This window comes from Schistosoma haematobium, chromosome 2, assembly GCF_000699445.3.
Source record: "Schistosoma haematobium chromosome 2, whole genome shotgun sequence".
Classification (NCBI taxonomy): domain Eukaryota; kingdom Metazoa; phylum Platyhelminthes; class Trematoda; order Strigeidida; family Schistosomatidae; genus Schistosoma; species Schistosoma haematobium.
In genome coordinates this window covers 29,176,856-29,200,892 of record NC_067197.1, presented here as the reverse complement: position 1 = coordinate 29,200,892, position 24,037 = coordinate 29,176,856, and the positions used below count along the sequence as shown (strand labels likewise).

The 24,037-nt window shown below is 28.8% G+C and overlaps 1 protein-coding gene across 2 annotated transcripts in view; it reads left to right on the top strand.

The window, feature by feature from the left end:
- The window catches only part of MS3_00006663 (uncharacterized protein), a 57,608-nt gene that overhangs the window by 27,562 nt on the left and 6,009 nt on the right, over positions 1-24,037 (top strand). For both annotated transcript variants that reach the window (XM_051214868.1, XM_051214867.1), the window contains 2 exons: positions 4,831-5,291; positions 8,390-9,000. In XM_051214868.1, the coding sequence (XP_051068048.1) occupies positions 4,831-5,291; positions 8,390-9,000 (1,072 nt within the window). The remainder of the gene's footprint in view (positions 1-4,830; positions 5,292-8,389; positions 9,001-24,037) is intronic.

Below are 24,037 nucleotides of genomic sequence, written 5' to 3'. Positions count from 1 at the left end.
TTTCGCGCCAGGCGCCTAATCATATAAAACATATGAAATAGTCTAAAAAATAAAGACTGTTATTGTATTTTAAATTTTAGGGAAATCTCAAATATCGAATTTAACTATCTAATGGCTAATGAAAATAGCATATAGATGAGAAATAATTACTCACTTGATGAATATCAAGAAAAGAATAACTGAATTTTACAATAGTAACAAGTAGTATCTACTAAAAAGTTAGAAAACAGTAATAACAAGTGATTGCTAAGTTTAAAAACTACAACAATCAGAGGGGAAACTGAACATTTTGTTTGTATCCACAGATACTTAGCTTAAATCGATGGATTACTAAAATTTTCATTTAAGCGAAATGTTTTGGTTGTATGAACTACTTTGAAATGAAATTTTGGTAGGGCCAAAATTTCTGAGGTGTTCCAAAATTGAGCTACTGCTTATTCATTTCAATAGGAATAGAAGGTAATGATCGTTAATTGTAATCCTAATTCAAAACAATATGAACACTATTATCGTTCACAAAAATGAATACATCAAGCACAGTATCATTGTTTTATTTACACAAAAAGCTTATTCTAATCAACATTATCTTTCTTTGCAAAGAATTGATCAAAAAATAATTTACAATACTGCACTATCAGTAATTGTTACATGAATCCGATTTATTTTAAAAATCATATTGTAATCATAAATAAAAATTAACTTTTGCACTGATCACTGTTTTTTTTTCTACTCTTTGAATGCTAATGTGTACTTTTTTAATACTGAAACCAAGTCCTTCATAACAGTTATTATGATAACAATCACGTGTCTAATTATGTGCCTGTATTTTAATGTGCATATTAGAAACTAAGCATTTCTTGCTGTAAATATATATATATATATATATATATATATATATATATATATATATGTCATAAATTCTAAATCACTTTATTCTTTGTTACTGTCAATACTGTGAGTTGACAATCTTTTAACAATCAATAAAACTTTATTTCTACATAGAAAAACAAGTTCTGAAATTATTTATTAAGTTGTACAGCAAAGTGGCCGGTGAATTAATGCAATATAAAGGTTGTTATTCGAAATATTGTATATATGATAGAAAATGATTAATGTTAAGAGAAAACCAGATGCTATGTACATAATACAGTTATCGTTAATCAGAGCATATGTCTGTCACTATCAAAATAAATTTCTTTAATCTTAAACAATTTTTTCGTTATCTGTAAGAAAAATTATGGGGTACACTATTCTTAAAACTTCACATTTTTACGTATATTAGGCTAGTTAAAGTTTTTTTTTATATCTAAAACAAAGCAGAATCTCAGCGTCTAAATATATGAAGCATATTTAACTTTACATTTTAATATTATTTTCGAATAGGTTGAAGTCAGTAAAACAATTTCTTTTAAATGGATTGTTTATTAGAAACACTTATTCAAAATTATTTTCTCCTATACAGTTCAATGGCTTTTGGGCATTTATTTTTATTATTAGAAGAAAGAGGTAGGCGTATGTTTAGAACTTGCACACTCTAGTTAATGGTTACTTCTAAATCTTAATTAAAGTTATTATATTTGGGTGACAACAAGGTAGGGTATTTCGTCTTATTAGAAATTCTTTAATTAGATGCAACTTTCTTTTCAACGTTGATGTTCAAAATTTGACTCGAACTCAGTACTGATCACTTCAAACTCGAACACATCCATCAAGCTATTTATTCAATGGACATATTTTTCACTATTTTTAAGTGTCTATATCATCCGGTATCTGATATTCAGGACTTCATTTAATCAGTCTCTGTTACGACATAAACTCCTCAATATTACCTTAAGCCTCCTGGGTCCCACTTCTGGACAAGCTAGCTAGCACCTACAGGTAATATTTAAGCATTTACTCAAGGGACTCATATCTTAACAAAAACTGGTCAAGTGTACATTCTTGAATATTGAATACTAGAAAATACAAAGAATTACGAATAGTTAAGAAAGTCTGTTTTTTGACCAACTCTAAATGTTCTTTTTTGTTTCCCGTTCTATAACATTTTTCAACTACTCATTAAAAATAATATCAATGAATGTTTCAACTTTTATACAACATTGCCCTATTAGCTTAGTCGTAAACGTGATGCTGAAGTTATACATATATTTTTCAGGTAGAGTCCTCAATAGCTTGTAGTGACTAACTCATTCATGAAATTGTTAACAATTACACTTTAGAATTCAGATGATTTGTCAAAACATTTTCAAGAAAACCATGATATCCAACTAATGCTAGTTGCTTATCAATCAGATCTTCATCATTTTCACTGAGTCATAGTTTGTTTAGAAATAAGCCATGTGACGAATATATTCTTGATTTGACTTATTTTATTGACAACACTTTTATTACTAAATCCTATTCGCTGCAAAGGTGGATCAACAAATTTCCTTTAAATACACAAATATGTAGGGAGTGTAATAAGCGTCATTTAGAGAAAAATGAATAATTATTCTTCACAACTTTTCAAATAATCCATTATTTATCTTGGCTTGTCTATCATCATTTACAGCATAATGGTAGCACTAAGCTAACTTAATATTCAACTATATATGTACATTTTGACATGACGAACGTACGTCGCTTAAAAAACCTTTGAAAACCAGGAGGTACTAGACAAATGTTTTGTCTTGAACTTAAATCCCTCCGTACATTGTTCACTTATAACTACTCACGGAAAGGAACATAAAATATTCAGGTTTTATAGTGACAATGCAACTACTGTACCAGTGGATAGAAATACGATTGTTCAACCCTTCCATTTCTTTGTCTACATTTCTTCAATCGATTTTAGTTTTTGATAAAAAGACTGGCAACGAAATATGTTCACATATTATAAAACCAATAAATTTGAGCAGTTATAGTAAAATAAGATGTCCAAAAGCATCTATTGATACATATGCATATAATAACCATTAAGTTAAAACGACCACTATAGATATGGTCAAAGTCAATTACTGAAGCGGTATCTTCCCTTAAAATGTCTCTGCACAAAAATTACTATATAACAAACAACTGTTTTCGACTCTTGAATGTATAAGAATTGGAATGATCATAAATTATCGTTCATTTGAATAATCTAGAACTAAATATGCTTCAAGTATGTCACACAGCACATTTTGGAGACGATGTAACCAGAGTACTGAAATGCATGAATAGTAAGCACTAGACACTGGTATACATTGTTATGTTATTTACAATAAGTGGTTTTTTATATTAACCTTTTCCTACGCAACATAATCGTGACGACGTTTGTTTTGTGGAAAAACACTGTTTTGTAGATTGCTGCCTATTACTTAACAATATGTTGTAACCAGACACAGATTGTTTGAGACAATGTGCATGCATTAGGGTTTCTCTTGACCAGATAAAAAACTCGGTTATATTTTCATAAAACATACACCAACATATATGACTAAATGAAATTAGAAAAGCACATATAGATTAGGGATGTAAAATAAATCCAAAACGGCGTCTCAAAACACTGATTGCCCATTAGAACTTGAATAGACCATAAGTGTGTAGAGAACAATACTGATGATTATGCATCAAACCCAAGTTACGAAGTTGTTAAATTGGAAATTAATACAAACAATTCGATTTCTGATTATGAAGTTATCTAGTTGATCCCTTAAACTGACAACAAGTAGAGTTCCCGTAAAAAAATAAGACACTCAGATTTATAAGTTATTTTAGACAGTTGCACCTCTTTGAAACTCTGAAACATTTAATTGACGTCATTATACAATAAGAAACCGAATTTCTAGTATCCAGAGTCTTCAATAGCAATAAATTTTACTCATACTCACCGATTACGAACTTATAGTTGCTTATGAATTAGAGATTAGAACTTTACATTTCGATGCATGTAAAGAATATAATCATTATTTTTGTAAATATTAACGCTTTCTTATTCAACTAAACTAAATATTGTTTAAGGGTCCTCAAGAGTTGTCTTCATATAACAATTTAAACCCTAATGTTAGTCAGTTCATTCAATCACCAAGCATTCTGTTTACGTTTCCTTATAACACAGTAATCGCTCATACATCTCGTTTTCGTTCACCTTCTAAAAACGTCATTCAACAAAATTCAGTTTGAGGTTACTTAGTCTGTATCACCTTTTTCCTATTGTTCATTCTAGTAAAATTAATACACCACTGTACAGTATTTATGTAAATAACACTATACATACTAATTCAGTAATATTTAGTCACTTAAAGTTTGAATGTCACTATCCACTCAAAGCAATATATATAGTACAATCCTTGCGTCATCTAATAAAATTAAATATACAAGCAACAGTTAACATAATCTACTGTAAAGTTTTGTGTAGTAGGATCAGTGAGTAAACCGACTTATACCTATTACCTATATATACGTCAACATAATCGCCACCAATGGTTAATCTGTATTTGAAAAAGCTAGGTTATTCTCAGATGTTACAACTCTTGATTGTTGAGATGACAAGTAGACTTAACAAATGCAAATAATTTATATATAATTGTCTAGACTAATCACCATGAATTTACTTGTTCACTGTTATTATATTTTGTCTTGAACTCAATGATTTAGATTTAGCCGAGCTATCTGTGCTATGGAATATAATCATCCATTTAGTGTTAACTTCAAAGTTGTTTAAAAATCTACTTACTAAACGTGTACACTTAATTTAAGTGGTTTTCCGCTTTAAATGACGTAACTCAGTCTAAGTGCATCAAAATCAAGATCAAACATAATCCTAATAAATTCGATAAATTATCGTTCTTTAAATTGTTTTTAAATCATCAGGTTGATCGAATATCACCATCACTTGTGTCTAGTCCAACCTCCTGCGTTCCTGCATCATCACCATCGGGTTTCCTTAACAAAAACCAATCTGGAGTACCATCGCCCATGGCATCTATATCTGTTTCACCGAACTCATCAACATCCGGACTTCCTTTGCATAATCTACCATTGAATTCGTCTTCGACTTGTACAAATGTTCAAAATCGTCTAAGATCAACTATTGCTGTAAATAATAATAACAGTAATAATAGTAACAATGGTAATGATGGCAACAATAATCAAAATATTGCAGCTACCCATCGTTCTCATCCAAATCAGTTGCCTTATCCTCATCATCAACATTCACATCAAGTAAATGAACAATTACAAACATCCGGTGGTATACAACATCAACGACAACATTCACAAGGTCTCCCTGTACAATCTCAACCAACAAGTCAATCGCTTGTAACGCATTTTCGGTTGGTTCCTTTAAAATAATCACTTAATATATATATGTATTCATATCCACACATATTTATGGAATAAAACTGTCATCTTTTACTGGACGTTTTATGAAACAGGTTTACTCAAAAATTATTTATCCACTGTCTTCGAGTTATTAATAGTATGAAGTTCAGTTGTGATGAACCTTGATCATTTGACATTTTTGAAATTTGCTTTCTAGCAAATTCGAAATTGCATGACTTTGGTAACCTTGAATAAAGCTGCCTAATAAAATTTGTTTATAGAGATGCTTTCAAAATATGAGTGACTCAACATAAGATATTAAACATGACAAAGTCAAATAGTGAAGACGTCAATTTCCAACAACTTGATAGTCAAGACTTTTGAGTAGTATAGCCATTACCGTCCACCCCTTCACAATATGTTATTAAAAAGCAAATAGTACTCAGATCAACATACAAACCAAGTCCCTAAAATAAGTAACTACTAATTCGAATTGTCTAGAAACATGCAAATCTTTTTAATAAGATAAGCTTGACAATCACAATCAGTGAAAACGTGAGCTAAACCTCACAAGCATTCATATTTTGTTCTGTACTCGATCTTCGGTTTTAATTTCTCTTACTTATCTGTTTTTAATGAATAATATGTTCAACAATTGATTTCCCACTCTAACTAATACTATGATTATCGTTTACATGTTTTGCTTTCCCTCTGTTATTTTACTCTTTCTCGTTGTTCGAGTTGTGACAACGCGAATCGATATTTACATTTGAGCCATCGCTTACTTCTGTTGTTCCCCTTTCAAACATTTCAACACTGTATCTGTAAAAGTGCAATTAGTTCCATCCAGAAACCTAATTGGAATCAAGAAAATAAAATTATTTTTTCACTAGTTAAACTGTGAAACAAAATAAAGGAACTAACATAGTTTATTCCATTTTATCTCATTAGTTTGATGATTTTCATGTTTTCCATTTCACAATGATTAATTAACAACAACTGTCAGTATGCATTTCGAAATATAAAAATGATAATTTAGGCGAATATTATTTGATTAATGTGTGTAAGGTAACTTTGTATTGATTCTCTAGGAACAAATCACTTACACAATCCAAGTTACTTATCATTATTAATCACTGTAATATCTACTTCACCTTTTATGATTAACTTGAAAAATGAATAAATTTTAAGCAAAATAATCCTGATCTAAAATCGGAAATATAATTGGCAATTTAGTTGATGGGGTTTTAAAGGAAGCCCGTTTAATTTACATGTTGTATTCGTCACAAATTAATAGTATTTGAGTTATTACTGGAAACCAAGAAACACAGAACATTCTTTCCGTCTTAGTATAGAACTCCCTAGCAGTGTGCATCCACGGTCGCACCAGTGATCAGACCTCTGACTTGTAGTTTGGTGATTTTTGTTATTAGGCAACTGTGCATTAGCTCCTTCCTTTCCATTTATGGAACAACTTTTACCTGGCAACTTAATTCGTATGCTTATGCCAGTCTATGATAAAAATTAACTTTAAACTGTACAAAATATATACTTAAAATTTGTTTACTGCTAATATATTTCAAGCATTTGATGGACTAGTAATCCGTAGAGTCGGTAAATATGAAAGTAACTCAACAACTCACCGACAATTATAAGTGAGAATTAGACTATAGATTGAATTTTATGAAGATAAAAATGTGAACTTGTGAACTTTTACCAAATGAACTGAATGTATCTTTTTCACTGCAAGTTTTGTAGGTCTCCTGATCCATCCCGTATAAGATTATAGGTGGGCACAACTAAAAGGTTCCAGATTGGAAAAACCCTGCGTTTGATTACTCTGATTTTTAAATGTTTTTAAGTTGATGTGTATTCGATATCCTACTCAAATATGTTTACTTAAGCCCATCTTCATTTAAGCTTAAATCTAACTGCTTTGCAGTACGAAAATGTATGTGATTATTTTTATACAAATATAGAAACTGTACGAGTATATTGGTTCACTGTGTTATCATAAGCATTTTATGTTTAATTTTAAAAGTTAAGAGCAGTTAATCAGCTTTATCAATAGCCATCTCCCCAACCAGTGTAAAATACGCCTTCATTAATGTTATATGACACATCTATCTTTTTAATGTTACCTACTGCGTGTTACTGTCATAACAACTGAATTTAAAGGTAGAAAATCACCAAGTATAATGATGAGCAAAATACATTTTAATATGCTCCAGATAAATTCATGTAACTGTAAGTTTTCTAACAACATAACTGGAAAATAAGAATGATTATATATTCAAGCCAATCAAACGTATACAAATAGATGTGTAAATTTATATTAACAAATTCTTCTGTTAATTTATGTCAAAATTCTAATCTACTACTTTTCACAGTTAAATTTCAGTTTATTTCACCGATATCATAATGTAAACGTCCGTTATCAGTGCTGCCTAAACAATTATGATACCTAGCTTATTTTCAAAACTGTCATATTCTTAATCTGAAACTCTAAGAATAACTCATCTAAGATATGTTTATATTAAAAGTTAAATATTCATTGATATGAAGTCAAAATATTTAAGTATTCTTAATCTCATAACTTGTACATTGTTTCCTGGTATTTATAAAAATGTACCGTCTCCAGTGATCTCATCAACTTAGATCAAATAACAAAGAGTTTAAAACTAATATTTAACTAGTTACTTCATATTTTAGCTTCAGATTATCCTCTATGGTGCTTTGACAAACCGGCACATGCTCAAATCTGGAACTTCCTGGTGTTCGTAACATTAGTTTGTAGTAAGACGCTACAATCATCTAATTTAACTGGATTCAAAGCATTTGAATTCATATGAGAAATTAAATATTATCATTAATCATATGCGCCTTGAAATTTTCCAAATGGTTTAAAAAACAGTCCTGTTGTGGAACAAAGTAATAGTTCGAGAAACGTATGGTTGCGTTATGCTGTTTCCATTATTTCTTCTACAGTTACTCGATAACTCAAGGGCGAGCTACATACGTACTGATAAGTAATTATAACCATAAAATGCTTAATATACTTTATTCTCACTGCTTTTCTCATTCATAATTTTTATCATATGTTGTATAGTTCTTGTAGTCAGCCAGTTTCCATGTCCAGTGGTCGAGATTGTGGTTCCAATACAGGTGTAATACTAAGTTCAAACTCATCGGGTGTATCTACAGCCACAACAACAGTAACAGGAACTTTGGGTCAGACTCAACTTCGGATTCCTGGAAGTTTAGGCGGCATTCTATCATCAAGTTCCTCACTTACAGGTCTATGCGGTTCGAATGTAAATACTGGTCAACAAGGGTGCGTTACCGGTTCCATTAGTACATCATCTGGACAATTGGTCCAAGGACTTGAATGCTTACGATTGAATGCATCAGTTACTTCTACAAGTGCATTAAATAACTCCAATCATGTGCTACTTGATCAACAACAAATCCCCAAAACACAAAGAGTTCAACAACCTCAATTCATTCTGTCAGCTAACTCTGGTATAGTTTATGGATCAAACATAAATACGGCTGCAGCACGACTTGTTGGCACAGTGTTACCTACTACTCCCCAACCTGGTAATCAACATTCACATCAAAGCAGTATGGATAGTGGAGTGGGTCAATCTCTAACAGGTCAATCAAACCCTAGTGCTAATCAAACTCCTGAGCATACTGTTATGCTATTTTGTGATCCAAGTAAGTCAGATTAATGATAAAACATTTTAGAATGAGAGTTACCTAAACTTCAGCTTTTTGTCATTTAAGGACAAGTTCAACCACTTATCTCCTCATAACGTGTTTTCTTTCTTGTCAGAATTAAAATATTATGTAAATCATAGGAAAGAATTGAAGATAACAAATTTCAAAATATATAGGTCATCAACTTCCATGTAACGTATGCCTATCGTTAAAATGAATATCCTGACAAGTAAACAAAATTATTTGAGTCGTTTCGCGACAGTTGTCAGACGCTTATTAAAATAAACACGATTATTGGTTTATTTGATAACATATTGATTTAGCTTAGGTAGTACTATATGTAAAATAGAATTATGAGCTGAGTTGATATTTTTCTTAAAATTATTATTCTACGACTGACTAGCCCTCCATGTCATGTGTGTAATCCAACTTCTAACAATATAGACTATCCAGTTACAAAACAGTTTGTCCACAGAAATGATTTATTTCTCATGTGGTTGGCTTTTTAACAAATAACTGATGTATAAACTTATGTTTACAACTCGTTAGTAATACATACATTCATTTGTAATCTGTGTAATAGTAAGTGCTATTATAAACGCTTACTCATATAAAAATCGGATTAACAATATATTAATGGATTAATGTCCCATGATATTTACTTGCTTAACATTATATAAGTAATAATAGCTGATCTTTTCAATTTCAAGTAGTTTCATACTTACGTATTTGACGTTAATTGTTATGATGCTTAAAAACATTTTAACACATATATACAACATTTCGATATAGTTGCCTGTGACGAAAAAGTACACTAATCAATAAAATGAGTGAGAATTGAGCACGACTACCAACAGTCTGTAGATTTGAATGTAGATTTTGAAGAGCTGGTATACCTTCAAATAAATTAGCTGTTCTCTTTATTCCGATACCTTGCAAGAAAAATGTTTTCTAAATACTTATCTGACAGTATATATTTCATCTACAGTCACATACCACTTTAACATACAGTTCATAGTGTGGTTATAAGCAGTAGAGTTGACGGATAGCTTTAAACTAAAAAATAAGGATATGTAATCGAGGATAATAGCTCAGACTGCTAATCAAGAAACAGTCAACCAAACGATTTCTAACACAAAAGTTCGTTCATTTCTTTCATTAGAAGCACAATTCAATGACACTGTATTGCCACACCAAGATGTGTTTTTCACAAACCTACGGTATTCTAAGTCAATAAGTGTTTGACTGACATAACTTTCTTTCTATGATGTAGTATCATTTTTCTTAGTCCATATGTACACCTACAAGTACAAAATCTAGTTTAAAGTTTTCGTGATGATTCTCCTCAGCCAATTTATGATAGTGTTGAACCATAAGTCCAAGAGCAACAGTGAAACTAATGACAAAGTATGGAAGATTGTTTTACTTTCTAGCTGACATCACAGACTGGTAAAATCTTTTGTGCTACTAATAATTATATGCTTCCTTATGACTAATTTCATGAGATAATAACCTTGGTTGAAGTGATAAGTCTTGACCAGTGAAGTTTAATCATATCAAATGTGTGATATTTACCTTCTAACTAGAAGTTGGTTGATCAATGTTGTGAGTCAACTAAAGTCAAGTCCACTCAGTGTTCGAAAGGTAAAGTGTTGATCTTGAAACATAAAAGTCTTAATTTCAATCCACAATGAGGTCAAAGATGCTTACTACTACTACTACTACTACTACTAATAATAATAATAATAATAATAATACTGAGGAGTGTTTTATTATCACAAAACAATTATGAAATACTTCCTGATTTAGATAAATGTCTAAAGTCAATCCATCAACTTAACTAATAAAAACAATATGTTTGCACACAACTCAACAAGTAGAACTGGAATGTCAATAATCATTAAATTTATTTTAATATAAATATCATAACAGCTAATACTATTTTGTACTGTATTCGTGCATTCATATATAATTGTAAAATAATAAAACATTTTGTCAATTATCAGTAGGTTGATTAATCAGTATACTTTTTTTAATAGAAAAAAAACACATATCTCATTTAATCTATTTATTATTGACTATCATCAGTGTATATTCAATGTAGAATAATATATGAATGTTATAATCAGTTAAATTGTTAGGTATTTTCTTTTAATAAAATAATAACAATAATAATATCTTGTAGAGAAACACTTGATTAATCGCATCTTCAAATTTGCTACTTTATTTTATATAAATATAAACAATTTATAAATAATAGTAATAACAATGAATTAAAACTAATAAAAATAGTAAGTTTTTAATTGGTTTTATACTATTACTGGAGACCACCACATGATAAATCATCTCATATGTTAATGTTTTATTAATAATATTGATCAAATTATCATTATTAATCTTAATAGTAAATAAAAGTGAAAGCAAGTTTATTTTATTATTCATTATATACAATCATATCCTTACAGACAGAGAAACAATGAGAATTTAATTAGTCTTACGTAAGATTTGTTATAAGTGTATATATATATATATATATATATATATCAATTTAAGTTATCGTATCTTACACTCAAAGGATGTATTATAATTATGAACAGAAATCGATTGTAAATATTTTGAAATAGAGGAAGAAGATTTATAGCCTTAATGGATGTTTCGATAGTTTTGTATCTCTTTAGTTAGATCATTTAAGTATGAAGTATTCATTGTCATTCTGCACTTATTTCACTTGGAAGAGAAATGAAAAGTGAAAATAGTTATTAGTATGATTTACAATAGGAAATTAACTTATGATTATATAATTAAAAAGGATCAAATAATTTTAAAGAATGAAGGATGAAATCACACTATAACTGAAAATTTATTAGAATATTGAACAAAGAGTGCTTTATCATTCCAGACTTCCAAACATACAGTTACTTGATGGACTTCAATTAGAAATTTTGTTTACAACTATATGAACCGGTTTTATCGATCTACATGTAGTCCTACAATTCGACCTTTAAGCAGTGAATTATTTATTAGTTTTATTAATCTCATTAGTATCAATGACATTTTTCCATAAATAAAAACAGTTGAAACGTTCTCATGAATTTCTTTACTCATAAAATAAATTTATATATCCTTTAAATAATAATAAAAAAACATTATTTATTAATTGAGATTTGTTTAACTATGTGTATACATAAGAATAAATCCACATACATTATGTATTAATTAAGTTAGTTTATGAGTTAAAAGCTACAATCTACTTTTAGACTTAATTTTCTTTAAAGACAATCTTATATAAAACTGAATCAGTTAACAGACAAATTACTTAATCCGATAAAATAATCACTTTTTACTTGATAATTATTAACTGTTAATTGGTTCGAAGTGGTTCATTTGGTGTATTTGAATAGTACATAACAAATAAAACAACGATGATGATGATCTTGATGGTGGTGATGTAATAAAGAAGGTTAAAAAATGAAAAATTCTAGGAGTAGGCCTTACACTGATTGCATAATCTTAAACTTGTAAGTATATTTAGTGAATTTTTGCTACGAACGTATAAATCCAAAGAACTGGTAATCAATCAATATGATATAAAAATTTATATGTAGCAAGCAGAATTACCACCATAATCGATGACTTTTGTTTGTTCTGAAGAAATGTTTTCATGAGAACATTGGGGTAACTCACATTTCAGTTAGACCACTATTTTATTTTTTTTAATTCTCTTGCCTTATTCTCGGGGATTCAGACCAGGAAAGTGGGATAAACAACCAAAAAATAAATCATTTAAACAAATGACTCATCATGACATTTACTTTGAAATAAGATAGTTAATTGACTTTTTTCTTGAAACTTAGTAGGTGTAACCTGATTCGACAATGGATTTGTGAAAATATTTTATTTTTTATTTTGTATGTGTAGTTCCTAATCAATTGTTCTGTGAAATTTAAAAAGCTTATTTCATACTACTGATATAATCGAAAGATTGGTATTTAATAATGAAAATTGATGAGTCGTCGATAACACATACTTAGTTGGTAAAATTCACCATATACCTTTCATTCGGTGTATAAGAAACTCTTTGACATAATAACTATATTTTGTGGGATTTCTTTGACAGGAAAAAGTTCGCATTAGTTAAGATGGGAACGATTAAACAGTATGCCAGTTATCAAAATGTGTAAATATCGGTCATTTAAGAATGTAAAATTAAAATTCAACTTACTTGACTATCCAGACAGACGTCGAAATGTGTTAAAAAAAAAACTAAGGATGGCTAGACATGATATAATGTCAGTCAGTCAATTCGTTAACTATTGTAGTGAGCGAGATGTGATGAATCATATTACCAAGGTAGGATCCGCTCGATAAGCGTAATCATTGGTTGGAGATGCTGAACAATGAGGCTTAAAACTGATGTATCAACTCTTTATCTCCTCTCAAATATTCTGGATTTATTGCAGTTTCAGAAATACATCTGTGTTGATTCTTTTTGAAATTAAAAGAGACTAATATTAAACAGAATCGTATGCTGTATAAATGGTTGATTTGATTTCTCAACCACTACGTAATATAGCTAGCTTTAAATCAACTTACACTCTGACCAAATCTTGGATTGTGTTACAGGTAACGCATTGAAATATTCATTTAATTCTGGGCATTAAATATAATGTAAGATATATATAGTGCATTTTGAGATGGAATACAATAATCGATATTCTTCATTATTAGAAAGCCTATTTTACCTAATTCACACATCCTAATTTTCGCCGGTAAAAGGGTATATTTCATTATCTATAAGTTTATCGTAAACTATAAATTTCTGTATTTCTGTATGATATGTATTTTAGAATATTAAGATAGTAGTATTTTGTGGTTACCTTCTGAATGGTTTAAAAGTGATTTTGTTGATTTTATTGAATAATATTGGTTACTGATAACGATAAAATAGATTGCATAACTAAATATACTATGTATAAAATTCTAATCGATAGTAAGATGAATGGCGTACTAGTAGAAGTGAGAATAACGGAAGTTTGAATTAACGCTTCAGCGTAGAAAGTAGGTTAAAACTTGGAAAGAAGTAGACTTTGGAATAACAATCATTAAAAATTAGTAAAATTACATAATAAGAAAAGGGTTCAAGTAATTAGAGAATTACATTGAGCATACTTCCAGACAACTTAATTAATAAATAAATATATGCATCCCTGTGTGAGTTAGGGTCAGACAAAAACAACACACAGATCTAGTTTATCGCACTTGGTTAACAGTGGTCACAATGTAGATAAAAATCGTGTTATCAACTATATACCTTCGTCATTTTCCAAGGGGTTTCGATCATATCTCCTACATAAAGCAAACGCTATCAGGCAAGAAAATTAAATGTTAATAATATCCATGAAGATAGGCGTGCAATTTGAGAAGCATATGACGGTTTGGATGGATAGATTATTTATAATATATCATGAAACATACACATAACAAAGATGAAGCCCGTGCAAATAATTTCTAAACTCATATGTTAAGTACATATTTGAAAAATTCCACTGCGTGCATTGTATATAAAGTATTGAATTTTAAATCATAGAACACACTGAATGAAATTTGATAAAGCTCTAAGAGTTATCTTTGAATCTATCTAATGTCTAGAGGAATTGTTACTATTATTCCTCTTAAATCATTTAATATATTTCATAGTTTGCACTACTGATTAATCTTAGTTGTAGTTCACTATGAATGTCTGTTGATGACCATACAGGTGATCAAACCCATAACTCACAACAAACCCTCAATCTCTCTCACTAACTGATAATATTACCGAATAACAAGTGTATATCATGTAAAGTTGTTTGTAACCTTAAATCCAACTCTATGTAACAAAGAAAAAAGCATTTATTATTCCTATTTTTCTATTCATTTCTTTTAATATATTACATAATCATTAGACTATTATCATTTCAAATCATGCAAAACATACATTTAATAAAACTAAAAAACAACTGCAAATAATTAATTCTTTTTTTTCTTAAAAAAGAAATGAAAGATTATTATTATTATTTATTTATTTGTTTGTTTTCTCAATAATATTTAAAATAAACAACAGAATAGTGTAACAAGGTAACAGTTCATGCATATATATATTTAGTATCAATCTATGAGTTTGTGTACTCGTTTAATTACAATTTATTTCTATATTTTAAACTAAGAGACAAAATAAAACAAAAGAACATTATATACAACAACAACAACAATAATGATAATAATAGTTCTTTAATTTTATTGTATTTAATCAAAGCTGTCAGTCAAAATATTATTTGCGATAATAATAGTAATAATAATAATTATTATTATTATCATTATTATTCAATCATAAAGACTAGATGTATACACATGGTACATATTGTTTTCTTTACACCATATACATGTTCTATGTTATTGATCATAGGTAAATATTGATTAGTGTATTTTATTGTAGCTCATTTAAAATTTGAATATAGTGGAAAGAAAACTTATAATATAATCAATGAAATAAAAATTCTCATTAACTCCTATAGTCAATATACATTGAAATGGATAAATATGTTTGAGGCGGCCTATGCTCCTTCACAAGGAGTAATAGGCGTAAGTAAGTAAGTATGTTGTAGAATAAAATAAAACTGTTAATATTTACAAATGACTAGAATATATTGTTATTTAAAATAAGTTTATAAATAAATCTCGCTTCAATTGACTCATGAATTCAATTATTAAATTACTATAATCTTCATAAAAAAATCCCTCACTGAAAATAAGTTGATATTGTGATAACATTAAGTATGGATAAGATTTGGTATAGTGATCATATTTGATTATTCTATTCATATCCTATTATATTTACCTATTTCAATGAATAATATTGATTAGTGTATAAACTTATTCAATGTTAACACTGTACACACTAATCATTTCTAATATGAATTATTTTATTTCTATAAAATAATCTTTTAATAAATATGCCATAAACTTATTCATTCTTTTAAATCATCAACTGAATATGTATAAACATTAATGAAAGATTAATAAGAAGAAAATATTTGTTTCCCTTTTTTTTTATTTTTTTTATTTGTTTATATTTTAACATGATAAATACTTACATAGGATCAGCACTAAATTTTTTAAAAAAGACTAATTATGATTGTATACATATGTCATTATTATTAGAAGCGGTTTTGTGGAGATTTTTTTCAGAAATTTCAATAGTTGAAATCATGAGTCAATTAAAGCTAGACCACCATGGAAAACTTGGAAGCACTGGACAGTCGTTTCGTCCTAGTATGGGACTCCTTAGCAGTGCGCATCCACGATCCCGCTTCCCGCGAGATTCGAACCCAGGACCTATCAGCCTCGCGTGCGAATGCTTAGCCATTAGACCACTGAGCCACTGAATCATTATTGTAAATCTTCACAAACTCTATTAATACCATTACAAGTAAATTAAATTAGATATGTTAATGTATAAAATATTTATTCTGTCTAAATTATCTCTTTTTTTGAACAATTGAAGAAATAAATATTAAAACAAAAAACAAAATAATTTATTATTAAAAGATAGTTTATTATACAGAAATTTGTTCATATTGTTATAAATGATTTTGTAATTACTAATGCGATGGGTTTTATCTTTTTTAAAAAGAAAGTATTGTATGACGAGTAAATGTTATGCAATCAGTCTTAATCACATTGACTTATACACACAAAATACACTAATAGTATAAATAATTAGTAGTTTTAAAAAGATAGGTTTAGTTATAAATATCATTTCTTTATGTAATAATTAATAACAGTTAACCTATTAATGTATTTTATTGTTATTTTTAGAAATTGCTTAATGAGCAGTTTATTTCGAAAATATTAATTAAACAATGTACTATGATTTAAATCATTGATATTGTTAGTGCAAAACGACACAAGAAGCTATTAGTAAAAAAGCCGTGGAAAAACAATCATGGTATTTGTTTTGCTATGAACTTCAATATTATTAGTCTATACGATGATGATGATGATGATGATATTACTTCTTTTTTATTACCACAACTATTGATTAAGGTTATCCCATAAATATTCAATTAAAATGTCCAAGTTTCCATTAGTTATTATTCATGTATTTGTGAAAAATCCTACTTTTTGAAGACGTATATACTCAGCATTGGAATGTTTCACCTTGATATTCAGGATGTAAAATAAATTAAGGGAGTACAAATCCAGATAAGTGATTTTTGTACTGTGTACTTCTTTGCCTTATACTTTTATATAACCATTACCTATGCAGATATTTTGAAATATCTTCTTATTCAGTAATTTAAATAACCAATAATGTCAGTGAAAGTACAAACTTATCAAAGTTAGACAAACAATGAAACTTGGAATTACTAGATGGTTGTTTCGACTTAATATGAGACTCTTCAGAAGTACACATCCATGACTCCACAAGTCAGCAATCGAACAGGTGACTTTTGGTTTCACGCGCAAACGCTTTACCTCTACTTCAGTGAATCGTAATGCAATCGTGTACAGTTCTATGTTTAATCACTTTAACTTTGATCCATTAGTGATTTCAATGATACTTAACTATCTCCATAACTCTATACTAATAATTATTAATAACAATGGAATCTGACTACACATGATATTGAGAGTAATGACAATTGAAGAACTAACTTCTATATAACGATGCAGATGTCAGCTTAACTATTTAAAGTAATGTTCTTAAAATGACATTTACTACCAACAATAATAATATACATATATTTGTTTATTAACCTACATTTCATAGTTGATTGAGCTATTACCTATACCAAGAGGATTGAGATGTAAACATCGAAAATCTTACTGAAATTATAATGTTTTCAGAAATATTCACAAATCAGGAAATAATAGCGTTTGCAAAGATCCTCACGCTTTTCAAAACAATTAAGACATAAAACCATTATTCAGTCAGATACATAGCCAAATAGCGTCATAATAGAATGAAACAGTGTTTCGACCTCTGTTTAATCCTTGTAGTTTAATTATTGGTAGAATAGCTTCGTACACTCGACGAAATATGCTTAGACATCTGCAATCAGTAGATGCTTTTGTTCTTTATAAATCCTTAATGCCACAAAATTCCAAATTAACGTATTAAAACATCAATTATACTAACAAATTACCAATAAGATTGACTTTATTTTTTCAATTACGAAAGCGATATGGTTAGTTGCCATCTAAGAGATCGAGAGATGGAAATATAAACATTAACAGATGGAATGGTGGTAATAAAGACAATGATAACTATATGATCTGGAAAGAAAACTACCGTAATTTTGATTGCAGTCTCAAGTATCGATCAAGTTCTAGCTGATGACAATAAAGACCTTATAACTGAGTAATTTAAGAGTATATGACTTATCCGAAAGACTACATTTTACATCACTGTAAAAAACACAATGTCAGAATGAGTAAAAGTAAACACAAAAACAAACAAATGCAAACAGAAATAAACAATTATTCATCAGAATTTCACTTCCACATCTGTGATGGGTCTCACGAGCATCAGATACAAATCACGCAAACAACCACATCGAAAAATTATCAACTGGAGATCTTCCGTTCTTTTATCTATTAATAAGAAAACTATTCATTTAACAACGCCTATCTATGTAAGTCAGAAAATCTGAATAGTCTTCACATATTTTATTGTATTCACAAACTGATTGTTAACAGACGTCATTCCATAGACTGTATGTCACAACTGAACGCTAACAGTTGATATCGATGTCCATATAAAAATTCAAACAGTTTATTGATTAGGAGTAACATAGATGAGTTTTTATGCAGAACACTTTCCCTTTATGGAACAAAGTAACTCATCAGAAGCATTGATGGAGTTTTCTAAGTATGTTGAAAGTGCACATACTTCGTACGTTCACTGACTTTCCATTGTAGACTATTCGTTTGCCTAACCTATTTTGTGACAGGCTGAAGCAAAGCTATCTCAAGGTCATTTTAAATTTTTGCATATAATATAATTTTACCGAGATGACAATCACTTGGTTACCATATAAAAACTCGCTTATCTGTGTCACACATAGCATATTATAGATAAATTGTCATTAACTGGTTACATAAAGCTACTGTTCGACATCTGTCACTATAACTAATAGGAGGTGAACACAGTTACGTTAAAATACCCCCCACCTCACTGAGTCCGAGAAGATAAATAAAACCTTGATTTCTCTATCAATAAATATTTCAGAATTCGATAGATCTAAATATCTTGTGTTTTCTAGTTCTTTACCCCTTGCTCTAACCAAAGGAATAATCAACAAACTAAATTATGATATTATGTAAAAACAAACTGTAAATTATTTTCTAAAATACCAACTTAAATTAATAGTTAAAATAATATACTTCCTTTTTTATTGATCATATATGATTTCTATGTACGTGTACTAAATCTAAATGTTGTATTTTATGCAATATATACATCATAAATAAATGTTTATTCTAATAAAAGTCAGTGGTTATTTGTGCCAACAACACCATCATTTGTAATTTTTTACCTACTACAATAAGTATAAATATTGTAGTTGTTATTTTCGGCTTATATTTGCCTTGTTCGTGCTTTTTTCTTGATTCATGTAATACATTTATATTTGTTTGCTTGTTTGCTTTATTTTTAGAAAAATAACGGTTTGTTTTTATTGTTATTAACGGTGATGACCTTCACCTGGACTTTTTTTTATATTTCTTTCTACTGTTCTTTTCTGCTGATATTTAATGTATAAGTCCGTAAGTAATAAGTTTTGGGTATTAATATCATTATAAATGGAACCGCATACATTTAGAATTAATGTGATATTATTTCTGTTTTATTACACATATACACACATTTTCTGACTTATTCATCCACCAGCCTCATCCCTCCCTGTAAATACACATACACAATTTTGTTTTTCATCTTATGAACGTTCCTTCTACTTTTGTTTTATAGGGAAGATCTTATTTTATTTGTTATTAGTTTACTTTTCTGCCACTATTTCACAAAGTATAAAATGATGATCTATTATTTTTTGTGGATATTAACTATTAAAACAATAACAGTGATTTACTACATTTTAAATAGATGAACATAAGTAATGAGTAATAAATATGAGAATAAAATTCACTGTCGCAGAATTCATCTCTCCTGACATTTGTTCCACATTGATTCATCGACACAGAAAAAGAGTTTAGCGATAAATATTCTTTACTCTTTTAACCTGGATAACCTTCAGTTCGATAGTGCATCGATTATTTATAAGCAGTGTATCACAGTATGATGAGGTGAATATGGGTAGAGTCTTTTTTTGTTATATTCAATAGCTCATTTTGATCTGAAGGAGATTTACTCTGTAGTAAATTAGGGCAACTTAAGTAATAATCCCTGTAATTATTTGTTATAGATTTTATGACGAAGAAAACATTTGCATGTCTTTTGTGAACGTGAAATCGATAATCTGAAACGATGTCAGTCACATGTCTAAGTGATAATTTCTCTCAAAAAGAACAAACTACTACCATCCGCTCACCCTCTTCAAGTAACAGATGTCAAGTAATAGAACACGTTGTATGAGCAGAAAGTTTTTTTAATGAAAATTACACACTTACATACAAGATATTTTGCAAAAAATGTTCTAAGTTCAATCTCCGGCTAGCTCATAGGTGATCACTTCAAAGAACTACCGTTCTGGGACGAAACAGTTTCTCCTTGGTTTTCAATAGTTGTCCAAACACAATCAATTGATGATGTAAACAAAGCAAAAATAAACCTCGTTAATTATAATAAGACATTGTTTTTACAAGTCACTCTTTGTCCCATAAAACGGAGTACCGATGAATTGTTTTACTTTTTCTACACCACACTGATAAGCATTTGTTTAATTCTATTTATGAGAAACCTATCCATAAGATAAAATAAATAGAAGGTAGTTGGATGTACTAGATCATTCTAGGCACACAATTAAAGTATTAACTGTTAGACCATTAAAGTAGTCATCTAGTTCTTTAAATAACCATGATCAGATTAAAAAAACTTGTGAAATATTTTCTGATATTTAAAATGAATTTGATAATTTGAACGTTTATTGTCTAATTTTTAACAAGCTTTTTGTTACAACAAATTATTCGATTTTCATAATAATAATTACAACTATTATCTTAAATTGAAGCGATAGCATTATAAATGAGTTTTCGTTCATTGATGTAATCCATCATATGTACATTGTTTTATCTGAAAAAGAATCAACTTATGTAAATACAAACAATATCAGATGATGCATTTAGGAGGTCTGTATTCTTACAGACACTGAATAATTGATGACTGGATGTGAGTAACGTGGAAGTAATTTGGATGATATTTATTCATTTTGTTAATGATTTAATGGACATAAATTTCCTTGCTGTATTTTCTTTACAAACATTTTATTGTCCAATCCTGTTGAAATAATCATCATAACAATCATGGTGTAAGGCTGTAAACGGAACTTATTATCTATTAACTTGATGACACTTTCAATCATGAATATTGGATTAAATATATATTCCTATGTTTTGTCTAGGCAATATACTTTAATTGTCATTTAATATGCATTCAATAGACACTAAGAAAAAAACTTACAGCAACTAAGTGAAAAAGTTTATTTGTATTTGCAGATTGTAAGTTTTAGTACTAAAATCTTCATGTAGAGCAATTACAGAAACATACAGATAAGTGATTAAATTAATTTTTAAAAAAAGATTAGCTTCTGCAAGCAAATACAATGATAAAAATCTACTTAGATCATACAACTCTCTGTAAAGTTGTGGATTATAAATAGAAAATGAAGACTTTATTGTACTGAAATATTGTGTGTACATGTATATACTATAATTGTCTTATAACATAAAGGTGAATGAGTGAATCCCTTTAATCTTTATGCCCTTTGTTATTATATAAAACACAGTTATTTATTAAACCAAAATTCTATATGGAATAATGTGCAATAATGAGCAGTTTAAAAATATCAATTTCTAAAGTACATTATACATGATTTATCAAAAAACTAGCAATAGAATAATATGATTCTCAAAGATAGTTAATATATGAACCTAAAACAAACAACGATAAAGCGGATAACTATTTCACCCATATATTCAAAAAAATCAAATAAGCAGGTCAAAAACAATACAAGTCATCGATCATTTTAACACACTTATCTAAACACAACATTCATTCTCGATTAAGATCATTTCAAGAAAATCAGGAACTTATGATTAAATCACTGTTCCAAATAAGTATTGTAATGAGCAGCAACGACACCAAATGTAGTGAATAAGAACATGAATGGGGACAATCGAATGCTTTTGAGCACAAAATTACAGAGCATCTCAATAAAATCTGAGAACCATATAGTGAATAGTTAATTTGTAAAATATCAATCCATCGTCTCAAATTTGTCCGTTCCTTTGCAAATATCATTTACTTGATTGTTCATGCATTTTCATACCAATTTTGTTCCGTTCCTGCTCTTTCCTTCCCAATCTTCTACTGAAATACATTCTATACCTGACCACCGTTATATACTACTTATGTGCATATAAGTAACCCACACCACAGTATCACTCCTGTAGAAAGTGATTAAACTTTCAAGATATATATATATATATATATTAAAGCATTTAAACCTATTCATAAACTGAAATGTATTAATACAAGTTTAGAAAAAAACATCTAACAGAATTCGTCATGAAAAACGAGTCAACTCTTATTACTGCAATAATTTTTGTTTTATTATTTTGGATTCAATCTATTATCAACTATGTCTAGACTAATAATGAACTTTATGAATGTTTGACGGTGAAAACTTTTTTTTTAAAAAAAAAGATGAATACATTACAAAAACTCAATATAATTTAAACTTTGTTATGAAACAAATGAGCTAGTAATTATTAAATTGACTTTTAATGAATAATATAAAAATAATATTAATAATTATACGTTAATTTTTACAAATTTTGTTTTAAAGTTTATTCATTTATTTAGAAATTAATCAGAGAAATTAGTTTCTATGTAATTCAATTGAACTAAATAAGAGAGAATAGGTTTAATGTAACTTCTTTTTTTAACTATTCACCTTTCATTTTTATTCAGATTTTCTAAATGTACAAGTGATAATTCTCATGGACTAACTTCTGTTGAATTTCTGTCAACAAAAAAAAATCTGAGAGTACTATTCAGTTGTTTCTTTATAGTATAAGACTACTTACTAGTGTGTGTATCCACCACTAGACAAGAAATCTAAACCAGAACCTTCAAGTTTATATTATAAGTTTATTGAAATCGGAAATCAGAATGATTAGATATCAACCTAATGATGTATCTATTAAGTTGCTCTCCGAGAAATCTAGAAGTCATGGGAATAAATCTTTTGTAGTATAGTGGGTGTACATGGCTGGAGAGCTGCATAGTAGGAAGAAATAGCTACTTAATATTCACATTTAACTTTGTTTTAAACTAATATGAAGGAAAGTAAAGATTCTACTAACTGAACTGAAAATTGACGTATTTAAATATAGATTCAGCTACTTTTTTTTCATTTAGTATGATTTTACAGTAGAGAAAACCAATACAACCAATACTTTAATTTATCGTCACTTTAAATAGATATGAGTACATTTAGTCTTTTGCACACATAAACAGATCTATCTACATGTGTGTATATATACTCATATACGTACAATGGTCTATACACCTTAATATGATCTCCATGAATTATGAAACTAGCAAATAACAAAAAAAAATCAGTAAATTATAAAAATAAAAGTTAAAAAACATTCTGACACATAAAATGTACTAAATTCACAAAGGTCATACGAAATAAATAACACTACTCAATAGATGTGTGCTAATGTTAAAGTGTTTATCTGTATTTATATGTGGATGGCTGTGTGTGTATGTACGTGTGTGCGGTAATACTGTTATCCATACAATAACAGT